Source organism: Phocoena sinus, chromosome 13, assembly GCF_008692025.1.
Source record: "Phocoena sinus isolate mPhoSin1 chromosome 13, mPhoSin1.pri, whole genome shotgun sequence".
Lineage (NCBI taxonomy): Eukaryota > Metazoa > Chordata > Mammalia > Artiodactyla > Phocoenidae > Phocoena > Phocoena sinus.
Window position 1 is genome coordinate 23,688,240 of NC_045775.1, and position 23,477 is coordinate 23,711,716.

Consider the following 23,477-nt stretch of genomic DNA (forward strand, 5'->3'; position numbering starts at 1 on the left):
AAAGGCCAGGAAAAGGGCCCTGTGATCCAGAGGGTATGGAGGGAGATCTCCACTTCTTTGCTTGTTCTTCTCTTTTTTTCTCATTTCACGATAAGCCCTCAAGAGAGCTAGCTTAGCTGGTGGTGTCAGCAGCCAAAATTCTAACAGAAACCCTGTAAAAAACACATCTTTCAGGCCAGAAGACTGGGTAGAAGGGACCCCTTCAGGCCAAAGAGTATGGAGAGAATCCCTGTTTTGTTTCTCTTTATCTGTTTTGCCTGAAGGCAACCCTAGTTGCAGGAGTTGTGCCACAGTTGTACAAGTGGGTAAAACTGAGTTTAAGGAAAATCTAGAAGAGGAGAGAGATGGAGAAGGAAATATGTTAATTCTGTAAAGAAAATGACCCAAGGTTCCAGCTCACCTGTGAGCGGCACTTGTGTGGACAGACTCAAAGCAACAAAACAAAGGCTTTAAGAACAAAACTAATGTTTAAACCACACTCAAGTGTCAGACCAAACAACATAATGTTCAAATTTTCCAGGATGAAACCTAAAACTACACAATATGTAAAGAAGAACAAAAAAAGTGACCAATTCTTAAGGAGAAAGATAATCAACAGATGCCAAAAACAAGATGATCAGTTGCTGAAATTATCAAAGACTTTAAAGAAGCTGTTATAACTATGTTCCATGAGGTAAACATAAACACTCTGGAAAAGAGATGGAAAGGTGGTTCTCAGTAGGTAAACAGAAATTTTTTAATGGAAAATTTAAACTGAAAAATATATCTAAAATAAAAAATTATCACAAAATGGAGATGACAGAGTAAAGATTCAGTAAACTTGAAGACAAATCATAGAAACTGTCCAATCTGCAGAACTGAAAGAAAAAAATTTTGAAAAAATAAATGAGCAGAGCCTCAAGAGCATGTGAGACTATATCAAAAGGTCTAACAGTTGTGCAATTAGAGTACCATAGGGGAGTAGAAAGATATTGGTACAGGGGAAAAAAAAGGAAATAATGGCTAAAAAACTCCCCAAATATCATGGAAGACCTAAATTTACAGATCAAGAATCTCAACAAATTGCAAAGAGGAGAGAATCAAATAAAATTTCATGCACAGATTCATCATAATAAAACTTCTGAAAACCAATGACAAAGGAAAAATCTTGAAAATAGCTACATATAGGGAAGAACAATTTAATGACAGAACGCTCACCAGAAACTATGAAAGAGAGGAACAACATTCTTAAAGAGCAAAAAGAAAAGAACTGTCCACCCAGAACTCTGTGCCCAGTAAAAATATTCTTCATAAACGAAGGGGGAATAAGGACATTCAGATAAGGGAAAACCTAAGAGAATTTGTTACCAGAAGGCCTGTTCTAAAAGAAATTCAAAAGGGTATTCTTTAGATTGATGGAAAATGATAAAATAGGGAAATCTGGAGCTTTAAGAAAGAAGGAAAAACAAAAGAAATGGTATGTATCTGAGTAAATATAAAGGACAAGTTTTCTCCTCTTAAGTTATTTAAAATACAAATAACTGCTGAAAGAAAAAATTGTAAATATTGTCTAGCAGGATTTTAAGTTATGTAGATATAACACATATGACAACTATAATATTAAGGGGGTGGATAAAGGGACATATATAGTTGTAAGCCTTCCATATTTTACTTGAAGTAGTAAACTGTCAACTCAAAATAAACTGTGAAAGTCTATACATATATAAAATTCCAAGAGCAAATACTAAAATAACAATAGAAAAAGATGTAGCAAAAAAATAGATAAATTAAAACTGAAAAATATTCAACTAACTCAAAAGGTGCCAGGAAAGAGACAAGAGAAAAACAAAAACCAGAAAGAGAGAATAATAATGATAATAATAATAATAAAAATTGTAGATCTAAATCCAACCATATCAAATATAACGTTAAATACAAGTGGTCTAACACACCAAATAAAAGATGGACATTGTGAGACTGAATTTTAAAAAAACACATAAAATCCAACCATACGTTTTCAATAAGAAATATACTTTAAATAAATATATAGATTAAAAGTAAAAGGATAGAACAGATATACCATGTTAGCACTAATCAAAAGAAAGCTGAATGGCTATATTAATATCAAAGAAACTTCAAAATATGAATATCATTAGAGATAAAAAGAGATATTGCATAAAATCAAAGAGGCAAATTATGAAGAATACATACCAATCCTAAATGTGTAGGCACATAATAACAGAGCTTCAAAATAACAGAGCTTCAAAATAGAGAAACAAAACATGATAGAATTGAAAGGAGAAAGAGGCAAACAAAAACCTAGAGACTTTAGCACTCCTCTATTGGTGACACATATAACAGACAGAAAACCAAGGATATAAAAGACCTGAACAACACTATTAACCAAATTGACCTAATTGACATTGATTGAACATTCCACCCAACATAACAGAAAACATGTTCTTTTCAAGTATACATGGAAATTCAGCAAGATAAGGGCCATAAAATAAACCTTAACAAATTTTAAATTATTGAAAGCAAACCAAATATATTCTCAGACCGTATCAGAATTGAACTAGCAATCAGTGAAAGAAAGATATCTGGAAAATCCTCCAAATATTAAGAAATAAAACATACTTATATATAACCATGGGTCAAAGAGAAAGCCAAATGGAAAATTAGAAAATACTTTAATTGAACGTAAATGAAATTTCATTACAACATAAAGAAATTTGTACGATGCAGCTAAAGCAGTTATTAGGGAGAAATTTTAGCATTACATGATTATATTTGAAATAGAGGGAAAAAAATCTCACATCAATGATCTTAAGAAACTAGAAACAATTAGAGCAAATTAAACCCAAGGCAAACAAAATGAAGGAAAGATAATAAAACCAGAGCAGAAATCAATGAAATTTGAATAAGAAAAATAATATAGAAGAAATCAGTATCACAAAAGTTTTTTTTTAATTCAATAAAATTGGTAAATTGGTCATTCTCTAGCCAGAATGATGACAAAGAAAAGAGGGAGATGATGCAAATTACCAGCATCAAGAGTAAAAGAAGGAACATCACTACTGACCCTACAGACATAAAAAAAAAAGGGAATATTATGAACAACCTAACTTGCATTAATTCAACAAATAAGATGAAATGAACCAATTACTTTAAGGATACAAACAAACTACTAAAATTCACTCAAAAATAAACAGATAATCTGAATAATCCTATAATTATTAAATAAATCTACTTAGTAATTAAAAACACTCCAGCTGGGGCTTCCCTGGTGGCGCAGTGGTTGAGAGTCTGCCTGCCAATGCAGGGGACACAGGTTCGTGCCCCAGTCTGGGAAGATCCCAATGCCGCGGAGCGGCTGGGCCTGTGAGCCACGGCCTCTGAGCCTGCGCATCTGGAGCCTGTGCTCCGCAACGGGAGAGGCCACAACAGTGAGAGGCCCGCGTACCACAAAAACAAACAAACAAACAAAAAAACACTCCAGCAAAGACTACACCAAGCCAAGATGGCTTCAGTAACAAATTCTACTAAAAATAATTGAAGAATTGAATTCTCTTCCAGGAAAAAGAAGAGGGAGCACTTCCCAACTCATTTTATGATCCCAGCATTACCTAGACCCTAAAGCTTGTCAAAGACATGAAAAGAAATCTATAGACCAGTAATCTTCATGAACATGCAGAAATCCTCAACAAGGTGTTAGTGAGCTGATTCAACAATATGTAAAAAGGAGAATAAGGGGCTTCCCTGGTGGCTCAGTGGTTGAGAGTCCGCCCGCTGATGCAGGGGACACAGGTTCGTGCCCCGGTTCGGGAAGATCCCACATGCTGCAGAGCGGCTGGGCCCGTGAGCCATGGCCGCTGAGCCTGCGCGTCCGGAGCCTGTGCTCCACGACGGGAGAGGCCACAACAGTGAGAGGCCCGAGTACAGCAAAAAAAAGGAAAATAAGTCATGCCCATGTGGGGTTTATCCAGGGAATTTAAAGCTAATTTAACATTTGAACATTAAATACTGTAGTTCATCATATTTATCAAAAAAATAAAGTAGAAGTAGAAAAACCATATGATCACCTCAATAAAAGCTCAGTCTGAGGGAAGCCAGACACCAGGTCACAAGGATGTTCCAACAGTCCTGTGGACTGGACCACCTGGTGAAGAACTGAGGCCTCATCAGTAGCCAGCATCAGATGGCCAGCCATGTGAGCAAAGCACCTTGTAAGTAAATTCTGCAGCCACAGTCAAGCTTTAAGATGACTGCAGTTTCGGCTGATATCTGCCCACAATGAGAGACTCCACGCAAAATGCACCAAGTCAGGCTTTTCCCAAATTCCTAACTCACAGGAACTGTAAAAGATAATAAATTATTTACTACTATTTTGAGCCACTAACTTTGGGGGTGATTTCCTATGCAGTGTTGGATAACCAATACATAGAAATACAAATTAAAACCACAATGAAATGCCACCACACGTTGACAATACCAAGTATTTTCAAGGGTGTGGATGGAGCAAGTAAAACTCTCATACACCACTGACGAGAGTATAATATGGTACAGCTACCTTGGAAAAATAGTTTTTCAATTTCTAATAATGTTAAACATGCATTTACCATACAATCCAACAATTCCATAATTGATTTAAGAGAAGTGACAACATATGTCCACAAAATGAATTATACACAAAATGTTCATAACAGCTTTAGTCACGAGAGCCCCAAACTTGAAACAATTTAATGGTCCATCAACAGATGCATGGATAAATAAATTGTAATACAGTTGACCCTTAAACAATGCAGAAATTAGGGGCACCTACCCTCCTTACAGTTGAAAATCTGCATATAATTTATATTTGGCCCTCCCAATACAGGGTTCAGTTCCTCCATATCTGTCGTTCCACATCAGTGGATTCAAACCACTGCGGACTGTGTAGTATTTACTGTTGAAAAAAATCCACATATAAGTGAACCCTCGCACTTCAAACCCATGTTGTTCAAGGATCAACTTGTATGTTCATACGATGAGATACTACTGAGCAATAAAAAGAAACAAACTACTAATACACACAACTACACAACAAAATCTTAAAAGCATTGGAATTCTAAGCGAAAGAAGCCAGACACAAAAGAGAATATACTGTATGACTCCATTTATATGAACCTCCAGAACAGACAAAACTAATCTACTGTGATAGAAATAAAATCAGACATTGCCTAGGGCAGGACGTACAGGGGGTTCACTGCAAAAGGTCAAGAAAGACCTTTTAGGGGTTGACGGAAATGTTCTATATACTGTAATAATTAAGACGGTGGTTACACAGATGTATACATTTATCAAACAAATCAAACAGGTGCATTTTATTATATGTGAAGTATACTTCAATAAAATTGAAAATAACCATTATATAATGTTGGTCGTAAGTTCAGACACCAGTGCAAAAATAATCCTTCCAGACCAAAAATAATCAAGTGTTCCTCCCTTCCTCCTTCCCTCTCCCTCTCCCCTTTCTCTTTCTGTCACTCTTTTGGTCTCGTTTTCTACATCTATGCATCTCAGTGTCCAGAAGATAATTCCTGCCCTCTATTTTCCTGGGTTACCTCTTCTTATACATTCCTCTCTCAGTTTCCCCACTTATATCTCTGTCATTCTCATTTTTCTCTCTTTATATATATAAATATTGTTGTGTTTCTGCCCACCTTTTTCTGTCTGCTCTATATTTTTTTCTCTTCTTTGACCTGAATATAAGACCAAAGAGGTCGGCGGGAAGATGGCGGAAGAGTAAGACGTGGAGATCGCCTTCCTCCTCACGGATATACCAGAAATACATCTACACGTGGAACAACTCCTACAGAACACCTACTGAAGGCTGGCAGAAGACCTCAGAGCTCCCAAAAGGCAAGAAACTCCCCACGTACCTGGGTAGGGCAAAAGAAAAAAGAAAAAACAGAGACAAAAGAATAAGGACGGCACTTGCACCAGTGGGAGGGAGCTGTGAAGGAGGAAAAGTTTCCACACACTAGGAAGCCCCTCCGCGGGCGGAGACTGCGGGAGGCGGAGGGGGGAGCTTCGGCACCGCGGAGTGGTGCACAGCGACGGGTGTGGAGGGCAAAGCGGGGAGATTCCTGCACAGACGATCGGTGCCGACCGGCACTCACCAACCCGAGAGGCTTGTCTGCTCACCCGCCGGGGCGGGCGGGGCTGCGAGCTGAGGCTCGGGTTTCGGTTTTGGACGGAGCGCAGGGAGAGGACTGGGGTTGGCGGCTTGAGCATAGCCTGAAGGGGTTGGTGCGCCACGACTAGCCGGGAGGGAGTTCGGGGAAAAGCTGGCACCGGCCGAAGAGGCAAGAGACTTTTTCTTCCCTCTTTGTTTCCTGGTGCGCGAGGAGAGGGGTTTAAGAGCGCTGCTTAAAGGAACTCCAGAGACGGGCGCGAGCCGCGGCTAAAAGCGCGAACCCCAGAGACGGGCGCGAGCCGCGGCTAAGGGCGCGAGCCCCCGAGACGGGCGCGAGCCGCGGCGGGAAGCGCGAGCCCCAGAGACGGGCGCGAGCCGCGGCTGAAACCGCAGACCCCAGAGACGGGCGGGAGACGCTGGGGCTGCTGCTGCCGCCACCAGGGGGGCTGTGTGCGAGCACAGGTCACTCTCCGCGCCCCTCTTCCGCGGAGCCTGTGCAGGCCGCCACTGCCAGGTTCCCGGGATCCAGGGACAACTTCCCCAGGAGTACGCATGGCGGGTCTCAGGCTGGTGCAGCGTCACGCCGGCCTCTGCCGCAGCGTCACGCCGCCTCTGCCGCCACAGGCCCGCCCCGCACGCAGTGCCCCTCCTTCCCCCATCCCCCAACCCCCGGCCTGAGTGAGCCGGAGCTCCCGAATCAGCGGCTCCTTTAACCCCGTCCTGTCTGAGCAAAAAAACAGACGCCCTCCAGCGATCTGCGCGCAGGGGCAGGGCCGGGTACAAAGCTGAGCTCCTGTGAGCTGTGAGAGCAGGGAGGAGAGGGGGAGGTCTCTCCCGGCAGCCGCGGAGGCGGCGGATTGAAGCTCCACGATCAACTTGATGTGCCCTGCATTGTGGAATACCTGAATAGACAGGGAGTGATCCCAAATTGAAGAGGGGGAATTTAGGAGCGAGATCTGTGATTTTTTTCCCTTTTCCTCTTTTTGTGAATGTGTGCGTGTATGCTTCTGTGTGAGATCTTGTCTGTATACTCTTGCTTCCACCATTTGTCCTAGGGCTCTATCCGTCCATGTTTTTTTTTTTTTTTTTTAATAATTAATTTTAATTGTAATAACTTTATTGAACTTTACCTTCGTTCTTTTTTTCTTTCTTTCCTTCCCTCCTTCCCTCCTTTAGACAGCGAATCACCCCAGGTTGAGGGGGTGGTCTCTGGGAGCAGGATTTATGATTTTTCCCCCTTTGCCCCTCTTTGTGAACGTGTATGTGTATGCTTCTGTGTAAGATTTTCTCTGTATAGCTTTGCTCCCAACAGTTGTCCTAGGGCTCTATCCGTCCATGGTTTTTTTTTAAAAAAAATTTTTTTTTTCTTAATAATTAATTTTAATTGTAATAACGTTATTGTACTTTACCTTCGTTCTTTCTTTCCTTCCTTCCTTCCCTCCTTTAGACAACAAATCACCCCAAATTGAGGAGGTGGTCTCTGGGAGCAGGATTTATGATTTTTCCCCCTTTGCCTCTCTTTGTGAACGTGTATGTGTATGCTTCTGTGTAAGATTTTCTCTGTATAGCTTTGCTTCCAACATTTGTCCTAGGGCTCTATCCGTCCATGGTTTTTTTTAAAAAAAAATTTTTTTTTCTTAATAATTAATTTTAATTGTAATAACTTTATTGTACTTTACCTTCGTTCTTTCTTTCCTTCCTTCCTTCCTTCCCTCCTTTAGACAGCGAATCACCCCAGGTTGAGGAGGTGGTCTCTGGGAGCAGGATTTATGATTTTTCCCCCTTTGCCTCTCTTTGTGAACACGTATGTGTATGCTTCTGTGTAAGATTTTCTCTGTATAGCTTTGTTTCCAACATTTGTCCTAGGGTTCTATCTGTTCTTTTTTTTTTTTTTTTTCTTTCTTTCTAAATATTTTTTAGTACAATAACTATATTATACTTTATTTTATTTTTACTGTATCGTCTTTCTTTCTGTCTTTTTTCCTTCTTTCCCTCCTTCCTTCCTCCCTTCCTCCCTCCCTCCCTCCCTCCTTTCTTTCCTTCTTTGCTTCTTTCTTCCTTCCTTCCTTTCCTCCTTTCCTCCTTTCCTTCTTTCTTTCCTCAAACTTCTACTAATTCTCTCTACATTTTCTCCTTCTTTCCCTCCTTCCTTCCTTCCTTCTCCCCTCCCTCCCTTTCTTTCCTTCTTTGCTTCTTTCTTCCTTCCTTCCTTTCCTCCTTTCCTTCTTTCTTTCCTCATACTTCTACTAATTCTCTCTACATTTTCTCCTTCTTTCCCTCCTACCTTCCTTCCTTCCTCCCTCCCTCCCTCCTTTCTTTCCTTCTTTGCTTCTTTCTTCCTTCCTTCCTTTCCTCCTTTCCTTCTCTCTTTCTTCAAACTTCTACTAATTCTCTCTACATTTTCTCCTTCTTTCCCTCCTTCTTTCCTTCCTTCCTCCCTCCCTGCCTCCCTCCCTCCTTTCTTTCCTTCTTTGCTTCTTTCTTCCTTCCTTCCTTTCCTCCTTTCCTTCTTTCTTTCCTCATACTTCTACTAATTCTCTCTACATTTTCTCCTTCTTTCCCTCCTTCCTTCCTTCCTTCCTCCCTCCCTCCCTCCTTTCTTTCCTTCTTTGCTTCTTTCTTCCTTCCTTCCTTTCCTCCTTTCCTTCTTTCTTTCCTCATACTTCTAATAATTCTCTCTACTTTTCCTCCCTTTTATTCTGAGCCGTGTGGATGAAAGGCTCTTGGTGCTCCAGCCCAGGAGGCAGGGCTCTGCCTCTGAGGTAGGAGAGCCAACTTCAGGACACTGATCAACAAAAGACCTCCCAGCTCCACATAATATTAAACGGTGGAAATCTCCCAGAGACCTCCATCTTAACACCAGCACCCAGCTTCACTCAACGACCAGCAAGCCACAGTGCTGGACAACCTATGCCAAACAACTAGCAAAACAGGAACACAACCCCACCCATTAGCAGAGAGGCTGCCTAAAATCATAACAAGGCCACAGACACCCCAAAACACACCACCAGACGTGAATCTGCCCACTAGAGAGACAAGATCCAGCCTCATCCAGCACAACACAAGCACTAGTCCCCTCCACCAGGAAGCCTACACAACCCACTGAAACAACCTTAGCCACTGGAGACAGACATCAAAAACAACGGGAACTACGAACGTGCAGCCTGAAAAAGGAGACCCCAAACACAGTAAGATAAGCAAAATGAGAAGACAGAAAAACACACAGCAGATGAAGGAGCAAGATAAAAACCCACCAGACCTAACAAATGAAGAGGAAATAGGCAATCTACCTGAACCTTGCACCTCAAGCAATTAGAGAAAGAAGAACAAAAAAGCCCCAAAGCTAGCAGAAGGAAAGAAATCATAAAAATCAGATCAGAAATAAATGAAAAAGAAATGAAGGAAACGATAGCAAAGATCAATAAAACTAAAAGCTGGTTCTTTGAGAAGATAAACAAAATAGATAAACCACTAGCCAGACTCATCAAGAAAAAAAGGGAGAAGACTCAAATCAATAGAATTAGAAATGAGAAAGGAGAAATAACAACTGACACTGCAGAAATAAAAAAAATCATGAGAGATTACTACAAGCAACTCTATGCCAATAAAATGGACAATCTGGAAGAAATGGACAAATTCTTAGAAATGCACAACCTGCCAAGACTGAATCAGGAAGAAATAGAAAATATGAACAGACCAATCACAAGCACTGAAATTGAAACTGTGATTAAAAATCTTCCAACAAACAAAAGCCCAGGACCAGATGGCTTCACAGGTGAATTCTATCAAACGTTTAGAGAAGAGCTAACACCTATCCTTCTCAAACTCTTCCAAAATATAGCAGAGGGAGGAACACTCCCAAATTCCTTCTACGAGGCCACCATCACCTTGATACCAAAACCAGACAAGGATGTCACAAAGAAAGAAAACTACAGGCCAATATCACTGATGAACATAGATGCAAAAATCCTCAACAAAATACTAGCAAACAGAATCCAGCAGCACATTAAAAGGATCATACACCATGATCAAGTGGGGTTTATTCCAGGAATGCAAGGATTCTTCAATATACGCAAATCTATCAATGTGATAAACCATATTAACAAATTGAAGGAGAAAAACCATATGATCATCTCAATAGATGCAGAGAAAGCTTTTGACAAATTTCAACACCCATTTATGATAAAAACCCTCCAGAAAGTAGGCATAGAGGGAACTTTCCTCAACATAATAAAGGCCATATATGACAAGCCCACAGCAAACATCATCCTCAATGGTGAAAAGCTGAAGGCATTTCCACTAAGATCAGGAACAAGACAAGGTTGCCCACTCTCACCACTCTTATTCAACATAGTTTTGGAAGTTTTAGCCACAGCAATCAGAGAAGAAAAGGAAATAAAAGGAATCCACATCGGAAAAGAAGAAGTAAAGCTGTCACTGTTTGCAGATGACATGATACTATACATAGAGAATCCTAAAGATGCTACCAGAAAACTACTAGAGCTAATCAATGAATTTGGTAAAGTAGCAGGATACAAAATTAATGCACAGAAATCTCTGGCATTCCTATATACTAATGATGAAAAATCTGAAAGTGAAATCAAGAAAACACTCCCATTTACCATTGCAACAAAAAGAATAAAATATCTAGGAATAAACCTACCTAAGGATACGAAAGACCTGTATGCAGAAAATTATAAGACACTGATGAAAGAAATTAAAGATGATACAAATAGATGGAGAGATATACCATGTTCTTGGATGGGAAGAATCAACATTGTGAAAATGACTCTACTACCCAAAGCAATCTACAGATTCAATGCAATCCCTATCAAACTACCACTGGCATTTTTCACAGAACTAGAACAAAAAATTTCGCAATTTATATGGAAACACAAAAGACCCCGAATAGCCAAAGCAATCTTGAGAACGAAAAAAGGAGCTGGAGGAATCAGGCTCCCTGACTTCAGACTATACTACAAAGCAACAGTAATCAAGACAGTATGGTACTGGCACAAAAACAGAAAGATAGATCAGTGGAACAGGATAGAAAGCCCAGAGATAAACCCACGCACATATGGACACCTTATCTTTGATAAAGGAGGCAGGAATGTACAGTGGAGAAAGGACAGCCTCTTCAATAAATGGTGCTGGGAAAACTGGACAGGTACATGTAAAAGTATGAGATTAGATCACTCCCTAACACCATACACAAAAATAAGCTCAAAATGGATTAAAGACCTAAATGTAAGGCCAGAAACTATCAAACTCTTAGAGGAAAACATAGGAAGAACACTCTATGACATAAATCACAGCAAGATCCTTTCTGACCCACCTCCTAGAGTAATGGAAATAAAAACAAAAATAAACAAATGGGACCTAATGAAACTTCAAAGCTTTTGCACAGCAAAGGAAACCATAATCAAGACCAAAAGACAGCCCTCAGAATGGGAGAAAATATTTGCAAATGAAGCAACTGACAAAGGATTAATCTCCAAAATTTACAAGCAGCTCATGCAGCTCAATAACAAAAAAACAAACAACCCCATCCAAAAATGGGCAGAAGACCTAAACAGACATTTCTCCAAAGAAGATATACAGAATGCCAACAAACACATGAAAGAATGCTCAACATCATTAATCATTAGAGAAATGCAAATCAAAACTACAATGAGATATCATCTCACACCAGTCAGAATGGCCATCATCAAAAAATCTATAAACAATAAATGTTGGAGAGGGTGTGGAGAAAAGGGGACACTCTTGCACTGCTGGTGGGAATGTGAATTGGTTCAGCCACTATGGAGAACAGTATGGAGGTTCCTTAAAAAACTACAAATAGAATTACCATATGACCCAGCAATCCCACTACTGGGCATATACCCTGAGAAAACCAAAATTCAAAAAGAGTCATGTACCAAAATGTTCATTGCAGCTCTATTTACAATAGCCCGGAGATGGAAAGAACCTAAGCGCCCATCATCGGACGAACGGATAAAGAAGATGTGGCACATATACACAATGGAATATTACTCAGCCTTAAAAAGAAATGAAATTGAGATATTTGTAATGAGATGGATAGACCTAGAGTCTGTCATACAGAGTGAAGTAAGTCAGAAAGACAAAGACAAATACCGTATGCTAACACATATATATGGAATTTAAGGAGAAAAAATGTCATGAAGAACCTAGGGATAAGACAGGAATAGAGGCGCAGACCTACTGGAGAACGGACTTGAGGATATGGGGAGGGGGAAGGGTGAGTTTTGACAGGGCGAGAGAGAGTCATGGACATATACACACTAACAAATGTAGTAAGGTAGATAGCTAGGGGGAAGCAGCCGCAAGGCACAGGGATATAAGCTCGGGGCTTTGGGACAGCCTGGAGGGGTGGGAGGGGGAGAGTGGGAGGGAGGGAGACGCAAGAGGGAAGACACATGGGAGCACATGTATATGTATAGCTGATTCACTTTGTTATAAATCAGAAACTAACACACCATTGTAAAGCAATTATACCCCAATAAAGATGTTAAAAAAAAAAAAAGACCAAAGAGTTTTGAAATTTTTGATTTATTTATTGAATATTTTATTTGTTAATTTTGACTGAGTGCAAGAAATGTTTATTTTATTTAAAATATTTTACTTATTTAAAATAAAATTAAGAGTTATTACATGTAACTTACATGGTCCTTGGTTGTTACTTTTCCCTCTGTGAGTTAATGACCTCATTTGTAACAAGGCCCCCCCTTCCCTGCTTTAGGAAGTTTTTGAAGAATCCATTCTGGCCACCAATGGAAGAAATATAATCAAGAACTGGGGAAAAAACTAACACTTGTTGAATACCAACTGTGTGTCAGGGCTTACTACATGCCTTATCCTATTTAATTATCACAGTAACCCTGGGAGGTGGGTATTATTTTTCTCAGTTTACAAATAAGAAAAACTGAAGTTCAAAGAAGAAAATAAGTAGCCTTGGGCTTCAACCCCAAATCTTTGACTTATTATTTTACCCATTATTTAGAATAGGATATTTTACTTTTGATTTTGCACAAGTCCAATTCCTTGATAGGAAAATGTATAAATAAATGGTGTTATATTCATATAAAGGAATACAACGCAGCAATTTAAGAAAAAGAAAGAAAGAATGCTGGTACACACAACGACATTGATGAACCCCAAAGAAATCATGTTGAGTAAAAAAAGCCAGACACAAAATAGTACATGTGATATGGTTCCATCTACATGAAATTCAAAAATAGACAAAACTAATGGCTGAGAAGGATGGTTACCTTAGTTAGAGGGCGGATACAGACTGCAAAAGGACAGGAGCAAGCTTTCTGGAGATGCTACAAATGTTCTGCATCTTCATCTGGACAGTGATTATATGGGTGTTGTATATGTGAATTATCATCAAGCTGTACAGAAGATCAATGCACTCAACCCACTTTATTGTATTTACTGTCCCTTAATTAAAAAACAAATCATTTTCTGACGCTAAAATACAGGTTCCTATGTCCCACTACCAGAGATCCATTTCCAGAGAATTCTGGAATTGAGCAAACTGATTTCAATGAAAGAATCTAACTTTAGGAACCTTGGGGAAGGGCTACACAACCCCTTCTCAGTTCTTCTGAGCTGTTAACTGAAACTTAAGGCCTGCCTCAAAGTCTGGGACCTTGTACAGCTGCTCCTAACGCCAAGGGTTGGCTGAAACCATGGATGGATAAAGCAGAAACTTAGTACCTTTCATGATCTTGTATATTCATTTTTTCTACTGCCTTATATATTTATTCCTGAATAATCCAGACTGAAGCCTTCCACATAGGTTATCTCATACAATGCTCGTAGCGAATCCATGAGGTAGTCAAGACAAGATCTGTATTATCTCCTTTAGGAACAAACACCCAGAGGCTCAAGGAGTTGCACACTATTTCAAATCCAATAAAGGAAAATATCATAAAAGAATCTAGGCCTCCTAGCTCCTAATCTAGTGTTCAGTTCACCGAAGAATATTTATTTTAATTATCTGGGCTGAGAATGTAAAAAGGATCTATAGAGGAGTTCTGCCCATGCCCACCCTCATGAACCTATTCCAGTGAAAACTGAATAAAACATAAATAAGAGAAAAAGAAAAATATAGCCAATGGCTTAGATTTTCCTTCTGATTTCTTTTGGCTAGTTGCCTGATTTCCTTTAAGCATGCTTAGATTTCTTTTTTTTACTTTCATACTTTTTTTTCATACCTACCCTTTAGCATTTTCCTTACTCCAGGGAATTCTGGCTGCCTACCTCTTCATGCACCTGTTGTTACTTAGCCAGAAAGGGATGATTCAAGGAAAAAAGACTCTTAATTAACCATTTGGTTAGGTGAATCTGCCCCAAGGGAGCTCTCCTCCTGCCCTGTTCTGGGGCCTCCCACTTTCTGGAATGCCTAGGTTATATCACCAAATGAATCTGACAAAATTTCCCTGGGAAAGGACCCAAGCTCAGAACAGTCCAGCTGGAAATTTCATCACAAGATTTACTGAAGAAAATAAAAGTTGTTCTGAGAAATGTGGCTCACCCAAAAAGGCACTGGGGTACCTCCCCGCTTCCACTACCTCACCCCCAGGCCAACGCTCACTTTTAACTGCTCCTATCTCACACCTTTACTGTGTGAAAGAGCCCAGGTCATCACTAGGTTAAGAAACACTGGCCACAACCTAGATCGGAGGACAAGGCAATGGTTCTAAGGAAGAAGGCATCCACAGGGCTCCTTGCAGCTCTCCCCACGTGACCCCTGGACCTATAACCATCCTCACCAACACCCATCTTCTTCTACTCCCAAGCACAGATGATGTCCATGTGCATCTTTTGGAGGCAATGGCTCATCTCTGGCTCACAAAAAAAAACCACCACCTATAAAATCCAGTGTAGATGCTTAACAGCTTATTTTAGGTTGAGATATTTTCCTAAGTCAGCCTCCCATTCAAGTCCATGGGCTATGTGTCTCCATGGAATTTCAAAGATTTAATTGCTTTTCATGGGCTCATGTCCATTACCATTTAGGACTTTCCATCTCTCCACATGACAATGAAGAGTGAAGCTAGAAGTGTACAGGAAGGGCACAGCTCCAGCTAATTACAATAAAGGAGTTATCAGAGGCCAGTGGTCCAGCAGGTCTGTGGACATGGTGGGGCCTGGACTGCACAGATCACTCTCAGGGAAGATCCACCATCTAAAAACCACTGTTCTGTAATGCCTCTATCTTTTTCTTCCTTGGCATTAGTTTTCATACTTTCACAAAGTTAAGGCTTGGTTTATTTCTACAGAAGAACAAAGAATTGGATTGTAAATATGCTACTTAAATCTCTGGACTGAATCCAAGGTCAAAAGACCTATAAGAGGATAATAGTTGATAGGAATAAAGTAAATACCACACCTCAACGCCCCTTCTCATCTATATTTCTGGGAAAACCAGGCCTTCCATGATTGGACAATAGAAACTACCACCCTGGCCACTCCCTACTTCCACTGGATCTCACCTCTCATCTCTTAGGTATTAGGAGTTAGTTGCATGGGGAACGCACAGTACCACAATTTCTGCCAGGGTTGCCACATATTGCCACACATGAGGACTGCACAACTCCAGATGGCACCATTCAAATAGGCTAAAATGTATATAGAACCCTTGGAATTGTGGAGTGCACAACCTATACAACCAGATGCTGGGGTGTTGCTGCTTCTAGGAAAAATTATAACTGTTCATATTGATGGAGCAGTTTATGATGTGTCAGGCATTGGGTTAAGGATTTACATGCATCATCTAATTTAATATTCATGACGACATCTTGAGATAGGAACTATTACTATACCCATTTTTCAAAAGATGAAACTGGGCCTTAAAGATTTTAAGAAATGTAGTCCAGTGGTTAAGATTCTGCATTCCCAATGCAGGGGGCCCAGGTTTGATCCCTGGTCAGGGAACTAGATCCCGTGTGCCACAGTGAAGACCCGGCACAGCCAAATAAATAAATATTTTTTAAAATTCTCCTCCTCAATTAAAAAATAAACAAAACAACTTTCAAAAAAAAAAAGATTTTAAGAAAAATTTCCAAGTCATGGCTATTGCCCAACAAATATTTATTGTATGGCCTTCTGACAAAGATAATGTAAAGCTTCTCCTCTATTTATATGTCTTGGTTGCTTCTAACATGAACCTTGAGATGATTCCTGTAGTGGAAAGAGCTCTGATTTGAAGGCAGGATCTGTGGTCCTAGTCAGTTACTATCACATGCTCTAGCAACTCATAACCTCTCAACACATAAATGAAAATTTCTAGTTCTAAAACTTTCTATCTGAATGTCCTTGAAAAAATGTTATCAAACTTCTGGATTCCAGTTACTCCATTTATAAAATAAAGCAAATACTTGCTCTTCCTACTGTAGGATTGCTAACAATAATAAATATTAAAGTGATTTATAAAGTTCCATACAACTGTAATAGGACATCAAGAATGGCTATTTAAAAAAGCAAAATGTCTTTTATAAATCAGGCTGGGCAAATTTCTATGAAGTGAAGTTGTCAGGCAGTAATGTTAAGAGTAGCAGTAGGCTGCAGCTTTTGCTCACACAACTTTCCTCTTCTCCTACCCGCAGGCCCATCCCTCTTCACTTTCAGCAGACAAACTGCCTTATAAAAGCACTCATTTATATTAACGATAACACTCTCCTCCAACATCTCACACACAAACCCCTTATGAATCTTATTTCTCTTTTGTAAATTTGTGAAAGGGTCAACTGGATTTAGAAGAATCCCATCTTTCAAACAGCTGTATATATTCTCAGCATTTCAAAGGATTTTCAGTACCGGTAGGAGTTCACCAAACCTAGAACTGATCTCATCTTCTCAAGACCCAGGTACCTTTTGTCTTGCCCAAGGACTTGATGCCACACACACCTATAAATGCATCTTAGATGCATAGTCCTAGGTGAGTGTGCCTCCCCCTACTGAATATACCAAAACCCCAGAGAAACACTCTGTTTAATCTGGGGACAGAGAAGAATAAACTCAGTAATTTCAAAATATTTTTTCCAAGATACTAACAATCTTCTTGTAAGCACTTCTGACAAACTTCAGAGTTACATATGCAGTTATTTTCTTTTCCCCTTGGAAACATCAATACCCAGAGAATCTCAAGAGTTGTAACCCAAAATATCCTGATTCCTGCCGCTGGTCCCCATCCTGGCTCTCCTGCCTGTTGCGGTTTCCCAACATTTGAAAATACAGAACTGATTAATTATGAATGCTGTGGCTTGTCTGACCCACATCTCACCTTACACTTTTGCTCCCTTGGAATTCCATTCCATAGCCAGAGGAATATCAATTTCAGAAAATAAGGTTTCCCTGATATCCAACCTGAAGTTTCCTTCCGAAAGTCTCATCCTATTACTTCTGTGGGCCACACTAAATAACTCTTCTTCTTCACTGCCACTTTCCCTCCTCAGAGATTTGTAGATTGTTACCATGGCTTTCCCTTCATCACCACTTAGCCCAGCCATATATATTTAATTCTTTTCATCTTTCATCATAAATCAGTCCCTTCCACTCTTAAATCAGCTCCCTGCTCTTCTCTGGACTAGTTCCAACCCTCCCAATTCACCTCCAATAACCGATATCCCTTCTGGGAGCTCCAGTTTCTCCTCTTTATCTTCCTTCTCTCTCTTTGCCCTTTCCAGAAATGAAATGGGAAGGGACTGACAGTTATGTGAGGTCAAGGGTCAAGGGGTGTTGCATTGCATACACCTACTCTGAATTGCTTAGGCCTCTCCATGGTACATATAAAGTCCCAAATCATATATCCCCTTTCTTGGAAACAGGGAAACAGGCCCTCTTACCCCACAGGTCATTATCCTCTAGGCCTCTGCATGGAGGATGGCAGAAGCAAGATGTCAAAACATCTACAAAACAGGTTACAAAGTGGAGCTATGGGCAATGTGGTAGCCTCCAGGCAGACAACTTTTTTGTGGTTTGGGCTGTCCCAAGATAGTGCGCACCATTTGTACAGTCCCAGAAGCTGTCTCTCTACCTCTTTTCCATGAATGGGTGAATGGGTGCTCTGGGGAACTACTTCAGACTTCGAAATGTTGATCCCATTTATGAATTCAAAACAACCCACAAAGAAAAGACATTAGCATGTCATGCATTATAAGGCCTCTTAGACATTCTTTTGTTCTGTCAGATAGCCCAAACTGCAAATGATATGAAGGCATTGCTTTGTCCTGACTAGGTGCCTTCCATTTTTTACCACATTCTTAGCCATGGTCCTGCTCTGGTTTGGTACCCTGTCTTTAGTCTGAGATAAATGGACTGCCCCAGGCCCCTCAACACAAGGGGTGGAAGAAGACCCATCCTCTCCGCTTCCCTCCCCACAGATAGTCCCATCAGCAAGATTACGCCCCTCTAGACCAGACCACTAGTTACTTGGGCAGAAGCAGGGAGAAATTTACCGAGTTGTGCCTATTTTCCTTTGCTTAATTGAAGATCCTATGTCACAGAACAGGTAAATGCCTTTTCTATAAATCAGAGCCTATATAAAAAGAAGAAACCCATTTCCTCAAACATGATAAACAGTAAAATCAATCCAAGTGTGAGAACCTAAGCTTCAATTTTCATACAAGAAAATGAATGAAACCACAATAGTATATGCTGCCCCAAACATGAAACATGATATGGAAGGGTGTGTCCACTCCCTCCACAGGGAATCTTAAGTGGAGACTGTATCTAAATGAGGTTGGGGAGGCAGTGGTAAAGCGAGAAGCTAGGCCTCTAGTCCTGCATGGCCGGCTGCCTAACTGCAGACAGCATATGTCTCAGAGCAGGAGAGTCCAGCCTGTTCCAAGTGTGGTCACCACAAGGCCTGAAGCGCTTTTCAGTTAAGCTGTCTGTCTCTCTGGAGGTCATGGGGACCTCATCCAGTTACACTTAGTGTCTTATTTGATCCCATCAATAAACATTTGATCCCAATCCTGATGAAAAATGCTTGGCCAAAATTTCTAGCCTTTTAATAGCAGAATCCTGGCTCTTTCTAAAACCACCATTGCTAGATGTATCGAATGATGCGTAAGGGTTTGGTCCAGCTGCCAAACGGACTGTGTTGCTGACGGAGGACTTGGGATGCTCATTGTGCTTCCCTACTGCCAGTAGCAGAGCAGCTCCTGGAGCACACTAATCTCTACATGAAACTCCCTCACTCGGCAGCTTCAACTCCCTATCTAACGCTTGACTGGAGTATATTCTTCAAAAGCATTAAGCGTGTGACTCTTCACAGGCAACACTGATAATTTCAAGCAACCTGCCTGTTTATAGTAGGTAAGTTCAGGGCTGTAGAAAGGGCCCTTTTTGCCTATCATCAACATCTACACTGCTAGAGCCTATGGTCATTTAACAAGAAATGATGGGAAGGTTCCAGACATGCTCAGAGACATGAAAGTGGAAGAAAATCTGCATTTCCAGAGAAATAATTTTTATATCCATTACAAAAACATTAAGCACTAAAAGAGAACGTAGCATGTATAAACCACAGAAGCCAAGACAACATTAAAGCACAGCTGTTCTTTACAAAAGTATCTGTAGTGTATGGAGGTTCCTTAAAAAACTAAAAATAGAACTACCATATGACCCAGCAATCCCACTACTGGGCATATACCCTGAGAAAACCATAATTCAAAAAGAGTCATATACCACAATGTTCATTGCAGCAATATTTACAGTAGCCAGGACATGCAAGCAACCTTAGTGTCCACTGACAGATGAATGGTAAAGAAGATATGACACATATATACAATGGAATATTACTCAGCCATAAAAAGAAATGAAATTGAGTTACTTGTAGTGAGGTGGATGGACCTAGAGACTGTCATACAGAGTGTAGTAAGTCAAAAAGAGAAAAATATCGTATGCTAACACATATATATGGAATCCTATATATATATATATATACATATATATATATATGTATATATATATATATATATATATGGTTCTGAAGAACCTAGGGGCAGGACAGGAATAAAGATGCAGATGTAGAGAATGGACTTGAGGACATGGGGAGGGGGAAGGGTAAGCTGGGACGAAGTGAGAGTGTGGCATGGACATATATACACTACCACATGTAAAATAGATAGCTAGTGGGAAGCAGCTGCATAGCACAGGGAGATCAGCTCGGTGCTTTGTGAACACCTAGAGGGGTGGGATAGGGAGAGTGGGTGGGAGACGCAAGAGGGAGGAGATATGGGGATATATGTATATGTATAGCTGATTCACTTTGTTATAAAGCAGAAACTAACACACCATTGTAAAGCTGTTATACTCCAATAAAGATGTTTAAAAATATATAAATAAATTAGTTCCAAAAAAATAAAATTATCTGTAGTGAGACAACAGTATTGGCCTCCTATCTCAGTTCACAGAAGGCACTGTCAAATTCATCAGACCCTGTCTCTTACCATGAGCTAGTGTAAATTCCAAAACTGAACACAAAGGGGTCATTTTAGGTGCCAATGCCGCTAATGCTAATGCTGAAATATGCATCCAGACTCTGTTTTCCATGCGGACCACATACCAGTATGCCTTCTCTGCAATGACTGAGAAACCTCAGCTTCTGAATATCCCTGCTGCATTAGACTATTCGGTATATGTGGGAGCATGTGTGTGTGTTGGGACAAGCATGGGAGATACTTGTAGCTCTACAATGGGCTTTTTTTCAATGCTTTCCATCCAATGAATACAAGACATTAGTAACCAGTGGAGCATAAGAATTTCATTTATTTCTGACAACAAAAATGACAGAAAAGATGCTGGGTTTTGCCCAATGAAATTAGTGTAGGCTTTTAAAAGTCATGCTTTCTTTTCTGTGCTTTCTCATTCACTTACATTGTGTATTTTATTGACAAGCCTTTCCCCAATGGTCTTACAAGAGAAACATCCATTCAAAGCCACCTGGTTTTCCCAGTCAATGGATATTATGGGAAGAGGTAGAAGTAAGTGTCTGCATAAACACCCCCAACTCAGTGAATATGGGAAGAAAATGAGAGTAAATGAAACAGAAACCCCATTTCAGGAGTCTCCAGAAGAGAGATCTGCAGTGAAACAGGCCTGCCAGAGACTGTCATCCAGATCTGTTGCTGTAGATATTCAAGCTAAGAATTGGAGAGAAGGAACTGGGGACAGGGAAAGAAAGGGAAATCAACTATTGTCTCTTCCTGGCTTCAGAGTGACTCCCCAAAGGAACAATCTTGGGCAACTTTGCTCCCTCTCCCCACAGCTCCCTCCTGTCCCCTGTCCCTTAGTTCCTCTAGGGCTCTCCCAACACATCTGAGAGGAAGAACAAGAGTCTGTGAGTGGATAGCAGCCTGGGGTTAGGTGGAGAGCAGAATGAATTAATGAAGAAGAGGCAATTTCTAGGTAAGCCAACATTTGGATGGGATAGCTGGGTGGGATTCAGTAATATGAAAAGGAGTTCTATATTCCATGAGAAAGTGTATCACATTTCCAAAATCTGTGGAGGCCAGGAAGAGGAACAAAGCGAAAAGAAGAAGGGCAACAGTTTTGAGATCTAGAACCAAGCTCTCAGAACACAGACTAGAGGGATTTCAACTGTCCCAGGAGCCCCAGAAGAAGGGCATCCAATCTTGGCTAAGACCCTGTGTAAAGTCAGTAGAAAGAGTTATTCTTCCAAGAACAGGAAACTCTTTTCCCAACTTGGTTGCTGGGGAGGAAAGGAGAGTCCCTTGGGGAGTGACTGCGTTCAGGGAGAAAATAAGAAAATACAGTCTAACTGGGGAAGGAGGTTTGTGGAAGGAGGAAAGAAAGCTAAGAACCGCAGGCTGAGGTTTTGGAAACGAGGGTTAGTTGATAGTGGTTGCAAATTGATGCCTGTAAGAAACCAAATCCCGAAACGCTCGGACGAGAGCTTCTCACCGGTCCCGGTCGCGAAGATCTGGAAGAGAAGGCGGGGCTGGGAGGTGCGGATCGCAGCGGACAGCCTTCCCTCTCTGCCCACTTCCGACGCCTTCTTCTCGGGCATCAGGCGGATCCTCAGCCGTCCTTCGCCGTGGCGAATCCACCAGCTGAACAGCTCAGTGAGGTTGAACTGGAGCAGCCCCGCAGTCGCCTCCCCTGGGGGCCCTACACAGCCCTCAAGGATCGCCTCCTCTCCCAGCTCCAGCACCAGCTGCTTGGCGCGCCGGAGCTTGCGAACCGAGCCTCCCTTCAGCACCCTGGACAGCGTCCATGCCCGGGCCGGGGCGGGAGAACTGGCGCCGGGTGGTGGCCCCACCAGCCTAAGCAGTGGGGCGCAGTCAAGAGCCAGCGAGCCGCGCGCCTCCAGCCGGCCGGCCCTCGGCTCCGAAGGGGACGGCGGCGGCAGCAGCAGGTCCCGAGCATAGACGCGAAAGAGAGAGGGTACCACAAAGTCCACCGCCAGGCTCTTCCTCTGCAGGCGCGAGTAGCTGAGCGGCTCCCGGGGCTGCAGCGCCGACCCCATGGCTGGTGAACCCACGCGCTGGCCGGTCTCGGTCCCGGTCCCGGAGCCTGAGGCTGCCGGTGAAAGCAGCAGCAGTAGCAGCCACAGAAGCCCTGTGGCTCCCATCCCGCCCAAGGGGGATTGTTTATACTAGTCTCCCGAGTCTCCGGGATCCAGCCTCGCCCTCCGCTCCCCCCAGCCCCCCCAAATGGGAAAGGGCTCCGAACAGTCGTTGGTCCTGAAGGGCTCCTTCCACCTTTTCTCAGGGGGGTTGTGCGTGCACTCGATTCCCTCTCCTCCAACTGCAAGGAGGCGAGCAGGAATCTCAACAAAACGCTGCTGGAGGCTCAGGGGCGTGTCAAGAGACCCTGAAGCGCGAAGGTTTCGGCAGCTGGGACCCTGTGCCTCTCGCGCGCGCGCGGAATGTCGCGCCCGCGTCCGTAGCTCCCCGCGCTCTGGAACGAGAGAGACTACTATGGTTGAAGGGAGATGGCAATTGGATACCGTCCTCTCCTGCTCGTCGCGGCCTGAGCTGTGGTGTGTCCGCTCTCGAGCGGCCTCCAATGCTCTGCAACTTTCCTGTTGGGAACGGTGGCTTAGAGCTGTTGTCTGCTGTCCTGGCCGCCTCCTGAGCTGCTTTCGGCCCTTCTGAGCTCCTTTTCCTCGTCTGGGGGGGGGGGGAAGGGGGGGTGACCGAGGGCACCGGCTTCCTTCTCTCGCACCCTCCTTCGACCCTCCGCAGCGGGAGGTCTTCGGACTGCACTTCTCGCTGAACTTCTGGACCTGAGTCGAGCCCCCGCCGCTCAAGTTTTCAGC

At 42.0% G+C, this 23,477-nt stretch overlaps 1 protein-coding gene across 1 annotated transcript in view; it reads right to left on the reverse strand.

Moving 5' to 3' along the window:
• The window catches only part of ALK (ALK receptor tyrosine kinase), a 742,496-nt gene extending 719,709 nt beyond the window's left edge, over window positions 1–22,787 (reverse strand). Inside the window, exon 1 of the mRNA XM_032653286.1 lies at window positions 22,118–22,787. Within this exon, the coding sequence (XP_032509177.1) occupies window positions 22,118–22,787 (670 nt within the window). The remainder of the gene's footprint in view (window positions 1–22,117) is intronic.
• Between the last annotated feature and the right edge of the window lie 690 nt (window positions 22,788–23,477).